General features: G+C 44.2%; 1 protein-coding gene across 1 annotated transcript in view; it reads right to left on the reverse strand.

Annotated features, from left to right (window-relative positions):
- The window catches only part of robo1 (roundabout, axon guidance receptor, homolog 1 (Drosophila)), a 381,083-nt gene that overhangs the window by 57,650 nt on the left and 313,433 nt on the right, over positions 1–10,000 (reverse strand). Inside the window, exons 13-15 of the mRNA XM_063205088.1 lie at positions 9,802–9,968; positions 9,339–9,460; positions 4,082–4,316 (exon numbers count right to left, since the gene is read on the reverse strand). Coding sequence (XP_063061158.1) covers positions 4,082–4,316; positions 9,339–9,460; positions 9,802–9,968 — 524 coding nt within the window. The remainder of the gene's footprint in view (positions 1–4,081; positions 4,317–9,338; positions 9,461–9,801; positions 9,969–10,000) is intronic.

A 10,000-nucleotide genomic window follows, 5' to 3' on the forward strand; every position in this document is an offset into this window, starting at 1 on the left:
GTCTGTCTGTCTGTCTGTCTGTCTGTCTGTCTCTCACACACACACACACACACACACACACACACACACACACACACACACACACACACACACACAGAGACACAGACACACAGACACACAGAGACACACACACACACACACACACACACACACACACACACACACACACACACACACACACACACACACACACACACACACACACACACACACACACACACACACACACACACACACACACCGACTCACACACACTTCAACACAAATCCCTCTGTTGGTATGAGCCCCCACCTCAATGTCAGGGATGTGTGTCTACAAAGCCTTGATTAAGCCTGATAAGAAGCTATTGGGAGACATGAATCAATCCAAATGTTAATGTGTCAGTTGTTCCCATCAAGGGCTAATTTCAAGCAGTAATAGAAAATCAATATGCTGACTAATTGAGACTAAACAGTCCCTCGTGTTGGCAGGGAAAGAGGGAACGAGTTAAAGAGAGAGAGAGAGTGGGAAAGAGAGAGGGAGACTCTGAGGCTCAAAACTAACTTTCGTTCTTTTCTTTTTTTCTGTTCCTGTGCCAGACCACAGGCTCATTTAACAGGAAGCATGGGAGAGAGGAAATAGACAGACAGACAGACAGAGAGAGAGAGAGAGAGAGAGAGAGAGAGAGAGAGAGAGAGAGAGAGAGAGAGAGAGAGAGAGAGAGAGAGAGAGAGAGAGAGAGAGAGAAGGGGGGCCAGAGGCAGAGATACAGAGACATAGACACAGAGAGAGAGAAATTAGGAGCCACAGAGCTCTGGAGCATTGATAAAGAGAGGACCCTCCCTGGTGGATGAGTGTGTTCTGAGTGTGCTAGACACCCAGTCCCAGAGACACATAATTGGCATCCTGTGAGCATCTAACGTGGAACAGGTCCACGCCTCTCTCTCTCTCTCTCTCTCTCTCTCTCTCTCTCTCTCTCTCTCTCTGATAACTGTAATCAGTTGTGTGTGTGTGTGTGATTAGGCATAAGCCATACTGGCAGACACATCTGGAGCTGGCTAGTAGGCAGCTCACCTGGACAGGACAGCAGAGTCTAAACTTGGCTCCTGCACCCAAAATAATTAGTGATTGGCTTCACACACACACACACACACACACACACACACACACACACACACACACACACACACACACACACACACACACACACACACACACACACACACACACACACACACACACACACACACACACACACACACACACACACACACACACACACACACACACACAAAGTGCCAACAAATACAGTGTGACAGTGTTAGCCTGTTGTCATAGTATTTACTTGTGTGGGTGAGATTGTTCACAGAAAGCCTTGTAACATACCTCATTCTTGTTTTTAGTCGCTACTTTACTTCCTCTGCATACGTTTTTTGGTCCTGTCTTTGTTGTTCCAAACGACTTCCTCAATGCTAGGTCCGTTCCCTCATTACGTCTTTTTTTTCTAACCCTCTCCACAAACGCACGCACGCACGCACACACACACACAAATTCACAAACCCATTTGAACTTTGGGCCAGAACCAAAACCCCAAAGGATTTCCAGAAATGAACGCAACCACACCCCCGGACCAATTAGCGCACTATTCATCTGTGCTTGTATTTTGGTTTCGTTGTCTTCGGCGTGGCTTTCTCCGGGTAGCATTTCCAAAAGCCGACGCAAAATGCCCTCCCTTTCCTTGGCCAGAACACCACATAAATACGCTGGTGCATAAATCTCGTTCTTGCTATATTCCCGCCAGCCTCCAGCTGCAGGGAGCTCGGCCAGGAGGAAGCACTGTGCATAATAAATATAAACTAATGCTACAAATATGAACAGTATTATTTATTATGCTGTGTCATTTCAGACATATTTATATATTTGAATGAGTTACCACATTTGGAAATATAAAATGTGAATCTGGAAGCATCCATTTAGATTAGATGTCTGTATGTCTTTTGGGCAGCCTGTCTGTATAAAAGCATGCATAGATAGGCAATATATTGAGAAATCGGGCTGTTTTCATGAAATGATTCAAATATTGCACGCACCCACACACCCATGCACGCACGCAGGCACTCAGACACGCACGCATGCACACACACACACACACACACACACACACACACACACACACACACACACACACACACACACACACACACATATCACTGATTCTTGAGAAAGTGGCTAAAACAGGTTGTAATGTTGACAGAAAAAAACAAAGTGAATTACAAAATTATATGGTATATCCTTGTAGACTAAGGTCTTGGCTTTTCAGAAATGCACAAGGCCAATCTCCCCATTATGTATTTTTTTCAGAAATCAGGCTTTTCTCCGACCATAGCTTGTTTTTTGTCAACACAGTCAGACACAGTCAAAAGCAATTAAAATGGTATTCATTTGGTTGCATGTGTATCTGAAGTTTTTAAGTTATTATGTGTATTTATTTGGTTCGCACATATGCCTTTAAATGTTGAAAATGCACTTTTGTTCTATTTTAATACTGTTTCATGTGTTCTAATTTTAAAATATGTACCGTCAAACGATGCTTACTTAACGCCTAAATACAACAAACAATTTTTTGTAATTTCACAAATATTCGTGTAGGCTTAAATTGGCTATTAGTTTGATATTTCAACAACTCCTAAGGAAAATGTTGTAAGCACATTCCTTTAAAATGTCCAAAACTCCTTCTTACGGTGGTGACTTAAGAACTGACGGTGGTGACAGTAATCTGAGAGTGGTGAAAGTGGCCTAATTAGTACATGCATTTAGCAAAATAAATAGCCCTCTCAAGTCAATGGCATCTTGCATAAACACTTTATTTTTGTGTGTGCACAGTATGAGCATGTCTTTTTACTTCATTAGTTAGATTATCTAGGAAGTAAGCCACTGGTTGTTGAAAATGTGGTAAAAATAGCTTTTAAGTTAAACACACATGAAAAAACACATGTTTACTGTATTAAAGTGAATTACTTTAACAATTCAACATAACTGTAGACACTTATTGTATGCATATTCTTAAAACATGTCAAAAACACGTAAAACATGTGTTTTTTGGTGAACTCCATCAGATGTCACCACCGTCAGGTTTTCTGACAAAAAAACCTCCAAATGCACATCAGTGGTGGCTAGAGTATCATTTTGGATCACAATTATTACTAACATGCCTAGTAATGTTTCATTAACCAGCACAATTTAGTAAAATATGGAACAACATGATGAGCAGAACAGAATCTGACGGTGGTGACATCTGACGGTGTTAGACAAAAAAAACACGCTTTTAAATATTATGCATAGTTTGTTCACATTAGCCATTTCATTTTCGCTCTGTTTCTTGGGTGCTTCATACCTTTTCTGAAAAAAATTATATTTATTAACATTAATGTAATACAATACTATTAAAACCCCCGACGGTGTTGACAGTTTATGGTTGGGACAGTACCAGTGTCCAAACAAATTAACAAATTGAGGACAAAATAATAAACTTACAGGAGCTTCAGTGATGGTGAAGTAGGCAGTAGAGCTGAAGGTTTGAAAAGGGGTCCTCAGTAATGAAAATTACCTTGTGCATACCTGATTTTATTGTCTTTTAGAAAAAATCTGACGGTGGTGACCAATATGCTGGACACATTTTGAGCAATCAGTAAATAATAGTAAATATTGTTTTACATCCACTATGTGCACATCTGTAGAACCACTTTAATATGGTCTTCCACATCATGGTGATATTGTTCAATTCTGTTAGTGATTTTTGTATTTTAAGTCAATTGAAATGATGATGCCAGTCCTTGGGACAGGCGTTTTTACAGGGTGTGGACAGGTTTATAGCCATGAAAAGTAATAAAATTACACTTAAATATTTCAAACAACTGTGTATTCGTGTGACAGACCCCTTGGCCATTACCTGGGTTCATTTTGTTTGTGAAAAAGTTGTTGATTTTCAACAGAATTAATATTTTACTGCAGGGACATGTTTTTGCCAAACTTTCAAGAATCAGTGATATATTGTAATATTGCATATACAAACTACATTGCATATTCATTTGAATACATCTACCTTCTTCCAAGGTCTTGGCCAGCTTGGTGTCACTATCCGTCCCCTGGAACTCGTTGAAGTAGGGGCGCACTTTGAATTCGTAGGTGGCTCCGTTCCTCAGGCCGGGCACCACAGCGATGTCCTGCCCAGTGGCCTGCACCTCGAACACGGCCCAGTCCCCCTTGGGCTGCCCCTCTGCCAGCTGGTGTCTGTACATCACCTTGTAGCCCTGGATGTACTGGGACTGCTGCTCCACCTGTAGGCACAGTGAAAAAAACGGGGTGTCAATATTTCAGAGTTAACTTATATAAATCCAGATCAGAGTATTCACAACATTGTGGAGAGTACAATTACTCCAACAAATGTTGTCTGAAACCGAGTCAATTTAAACTCTTTTAAGAGTTGTATTAACACTGGTAGTTTTTACTGTGTGGGCATAGCAAAAGCATTATCAGCGACAGCTTCATCAAAGGTCCTTCATTTACGATCAATCACACAATTTTGAATTTGAATGAATTGTTTTAATGTTCTTTTCTTTGTTATAGTCATTATTTGTTCAGCCCTTCCCCTAATTTGATTCCCTTTAACATTTTCTTTTTTGGTTTATCAGTCATTTTGTCAGAATTGCATGAATCTAATTTTCTGCCGCCATTTTCATAATCTCTTTTCTTTATTATTATATACTCATTTTATTCCCTATTATTTTTCAATCACAGTTGGAACTGATTAACTTTTGAGAGTTTCAATACCATATAAGGCATTATCCAGTATCACACTATAAAATGGACTGAATGATTCCCTTCTTTTTCTCGCGTCAGACGTTCATTGGAATGGGCAGCATAAAGCATCAGGGTTTGCCATTCAGTTATGGGCACAAGGCCTGCGTGTTGAATGATTAACCTATTTAAGCCTTGGAGGACACTGTGGCAATGAAAGCTATGAATGAGCAGAAAGCCATTGAGCCAAGTGCATAAACGAAAATGGCAAAAGAAGAAGAAGAGGACAGAGGGACAACTATCTGTTAATTGTCCAGATCGTCTGGAAGGTCGTTTACAGACATACAAGGAAGGAGCCAGAGTGGAAACTGGGAGACGAATTGGCATTTCAGAGCTTGGCCAGGACGGCCTCTGGAACGCCTTCGCCAAGCCAACCACCTACGTGCAACTGCACCAATGCGCAATGACAACCGCGCCATTCCGGTGCATGACGGCTTTGACGGATGGATTGGGCAGCGTGGTGGCAGCAGTGGCTGTGGTGGTGGCTGCAGCAGCAGCAGCAGCAGCAGCAGCAGCACAGGCAGAAACAGGAAAAGCAGCCATCTTGGCTCTAACGATTGGACCGCTCTGCCGCAGACCGCACAGCCCCATGAGCTCATCGGCCAGAAGGTTCCATTCTGTCTGCTGTTGGGATGGGGGGAGAGTGCCAGACAGACGTGGAAGGCCCTACACCACACCACAGACTGGCCAGGCCACCAGCCTTCAACCGACAGCCACTAGCCACCAGGCTCTGATGCACCGCACACAGCCTTGCCCCAGCAGCCACACACCATGGATGTAGTGGAACTAACAAAATAATGCTAGGTCTAGCCTAGCGATGTTAACTAGTGTGCTATATAATATTCTAGCGTGTTATGTCAGATTCTACGGCTCTATTAGCCAAACCAGTGATACTGGATATGGCTGAGTGAGTGAAATGATCTTAGACTTAGCAGCACCTCAGGCGAAATCGTATTCAATAGCTAGACGACAGCCAAACCACGGTAACTGGATTAGCATATCTAAGCAACAGCCACAAACTGAGCAAACCACGTAGGCCTACTGCTACCTGAGCTAGCGTTCACACAATAACTCAAACTTTTCCGACGTCTGTCAGGGATGCTAAAGATGTCTGTCAGTGATGCTGAAGACCCTTTTCCCCTTGGCATGAGGTGCAGCCATTTATCTTGTTATTGAGACAATAAATCAAACGGTACGTTTAGTCTTTGGCAATATGTTCAGAGAGCTAAGCTACTGACATTTGCAACATCATTCGTTCACAATGTAACACTGACAGCAACGAGAGGTCTGTGTCTGGGAAGCATGTGTTTCCATTAGAGCAAAGGAGAAAGAGGAGGAGAGAGAGAGAGAGAGAGGGAGAGAGAGAGAGAGAGAGAGAGAGAGAGAGAGAGAGAGAGAGAGAGAAAGAGAGAGAGAAATAGTAAGAGAGAGAAGGAGCGAGAGCAAGCATGCAGGAGCAGCAAACGGTTGGCAAAGCAGCTTGTAAAGTTTTTTAATGATTTCTGGCCTGATCCGAGTCCATAAAGGCAGCTGTCAGCTCAGGTGGTCTTGATTAGATAGTCACAACTACTACACACGCGTAAACATTCCCTTGCACGCGTGCACGCACACACACACACACACACACACACACACACACACACACACACACACACACACACACACACACACACACACACACACACACACACACACACACACACACACACACACACACACACACACACACACACACACACACACACACACACACACACACACTTGGGAGAGAGACTGTAATTCACACTGATAAAAAATGAGCCACACACACACACATGCTGTATCCACCAGCTCTGCTCTGCTGCTGCTGGACTGGTAAGGGTAAAGGAAAAAGGCTGCTCAGAGAAATGCGAGAGTGAGTCACTTTTTATTACAATTTTACTGTCTCTAAGCCTTTGCGAGAGGGTAGAAATGAACAGACACAGAGACAGAACTACAGGGAGGGGAGAGACACACAGACAGAAAGAGAGAAAGAAAGAAAGAAAGAAAGAAAGAAAGAAAGAAAGAAAGAAAGAAAGAAAGAAAGAAAGAAAGGAAGGAAGGAAAGAAAGAAAGACAGAAACACAGGGAGAGACAGCGAGAGAGAGAGAGTGCGTGAGTATGAGAGAGAGAGAGGGAGAGAGAGAAAGAGAGGGAGATAGAGAAGGAGAGAGAGAGGCAAAAAGGGGTAAAAAAATGTTTGGAGCAAAGCAGAGCTGCAGCCAGCCAGGGTCTGCCAGGCGGGCCGACGTCTGTTTCATAACCCCCCAGTGCCCACATCGACGGCATGGCACGAAACGGCACGGAAAAAAAAAACCTGCCACGGAGCTGGCACACAATGCCCTCTTTACACCTCTGGAAATTGACCGGTCTTCTGCTTTCTGTCTTTCACACTCACACGTAAGAAACACAGACAGGCGTATACAGTAGACACACACAGACACATACAGACACAGGCCTACAGTAGCAAGACCTTCGTGCACACACGTACATGCAGACTCTCATAGACAGTATAATGACCTGCACTATATCATATATGAACGTCATCTACTGTTGATTTATCTCTACATTTACACAAATATCTCACTCTTTCTTTCATACACACATACTCCCATATTCCACCAACCACCCACCAACACACACATACACATACCTTCATTCCAAATCCCTCTCTTTCTCACTCTTACCCACACATTGGGATCATTCCCCCCCCCTCTTCACACCTCTCGTCTTTCTCTCTGTCTTTCTCCATCCCCCCTTCCTCCCTCTCTTCCTCCCTTGCTCTCCCTCCCACCTCTCCTCCATCTCTATCTCTCTTTTTCTCTCTTTCTCTCTCTCTCTCTCTCTCTCTCTCTCTCTCTCTCTCTCTCTCCATCTCCTTCCCCCTTCTCTCCATCCCTTGCTCTCCCTCCCACCTCGCCTCCATCTCTCTCTCTCTCTCTCTTCTCTCTCTCTTCTCTCCATCTCCATCCCCCTCCCCCTCCCCCTCTACATCTGCAAGCTATTTGGTGCCAGGGAGGGAGAGGAGGCCTGCTGTCGGCTCCCCCCAGTTCCCATTAGGGCCTAACAGCAGTGGAGAGGCAGTCACAGCGAGAGGGCACTTGGCCTGCCTCACGGGCCATGTACTGCCATCGCCGTCGCCGCTTGCGCCACGTGTGGCTCTGTGCGTGTGTGTGTGTGTCTGCGTGTGTGTGCATCCCACTCGCAGACTGACAGTGAGACAACCTGTTGCTTGTAAAGCCCAGTTACAAGCACACACACACGCAAAGACGCATGTGAATGCTTATCGACACACACCACACACAAACAAAAAAGGTATACACAAACAGGCGCATAAATACACACAGACACACACACACACACAATACCCCCCCCACACACACACACACTCAAAGGTACAATCACAAGTACTTTCACATTCACACACACACACGAGAATACAAACACGCCCACGCCCACGCAAACACACACACATAGGCTATATATAAAGCACAAACACATACACAAGAGGACTGTCTGCTTCCTGGGTTTGCTCCAGGCGTAGGCATAGATAGGTTTTCAATGTGACTTCTAGGCGATGGCAAACAGCAGATGGACCCGCGCAGTGCGGCCAGGGACTTTGACCAGCATCCAACTGAGTCTCCTCTGTCGCCCGTTCTCTTTTGCGGGACAATCACTCGTTTCACTAATCGGGTCCCACTCTCTTTATCTCCCTCTCTCTCTGTACGTTATTCTATCCCTTTTTCCAAAAGCACACAGCGAACACCCATAACACCTAACACAGTTTTCTTCTCTCTCGCATACCTTCTGTCTTTTGCGCTGTACATACACACACAGTCCAATATTCAACTCTTTTCTAGAAAAAGGGCTTTGTCGTTTTATTTTGCTTTATTATTATGTTCTTGATATCGTTGATCCAGCCAGCAAGTTTAATAGCCCCTAAAATGCATTATGTCGTTATGCTTGGCGGCAACACTGCAGCAAATGAGTATGGTGTATCAAATGACTATGGCCACCGAGCTTCCACATTTCCCAGGCCTTTAGCAGATGCTTAATAATGCTACTGCGCTAACGGTGTGGCGCTTTGGGAAAATGATGGCAGCTCTTTTGTTTTCCTATTTATATGGTATTGATTCACACACCTACCTTGTAGTATCTTTTTATTAAGGTTATAAAACGTATTCATTATGCTATAACTTATAGTTGCACTACAACAATATACAGAAACTTTTTATGAGCACTAAATTAAATGTTGACCACATACTATATTGCTGGATATGTATAACATACTTTATCTCCGCAATGAGAATTGAAGGTTTGATCGAATGTCTAGCTTTTGACACGGTGGTTGTGGGTAGACTTGCGAAAATGGAATTAGCTGTCTGCTTCAGTTGGATTTGGCGGCTCCCAGACATGCTGCAACTTTTTGAAGGATTGGGTTTAGTGAGGCAGGGAGTAGAGAAGGGGGAAAAAAAGCAACTCACCGTCCACTGCACCCTGACGGAGGAGGAGGAGAGGATGGTGGGGTTGTGCAGGTGGATGGTCACGGCACCCAGCTCCCTCTGGATCTGACGGTGGTCCACTCCCTGGCTGGTTGGAGGGATGTCTAACAGAACACAAGCACACCAGAGGACAGAGGATTTATATCATTATCCATGAATACAAATGACTTGGTTTGAAAACCAAAAAAACCCACTAAACATGGAACTGTGAAACTACTCTACTCAACAAACTCCCCAAAAGACAGAAAGAGAACACATGGTGAGACAAACCGTACCACAAGTGGACCCTTGATATATGAAACTCAGTAGCAGATCTGAGATCAGTAAAAGTGTCATAGAGTAGATTAACAAATTGTGAGAGCACAGTTGACTATACATAGACACATAAGAGTTCACCAGCAGTTCTGGGATCAGTAACATTATTATTACACATTAAGTAACTGACCTTGGGTTTTGACAGCGTCTGTGATGGGGCTGGGGTCACTGAGGCCGTAGGCGTTGGCGGCCCTCACCAGAAAGAGGTAGACCGCACTGGACTTGAGGCCCTTGAGGACGAAGGACTCTGTCTTGACATGGTCGGCCAGGGTCTGCCAACTACTGCCAGAGGCATGGCTGAGGTGGAGAAGGCAGAGAGAGAAGATTAG

The sequence above is a fragment of the Engraulis encrasicolus genome, chromosome 8 (genome assembly GCF_034702125.1).
Source record: "Engraulis encrasicolus isolate BLACKSEA-1 chromosome 8, IST_EnEncr_1.0, whole genome shotgun sequence".
Classification (NCBI taxonomy): domain Eukaryota; kingdom Metazoa; phylum Chordata; class Actinopteri; order Clupeiformes; family Engraulidae; genus Engraulis; species Engraulis encrasicolus.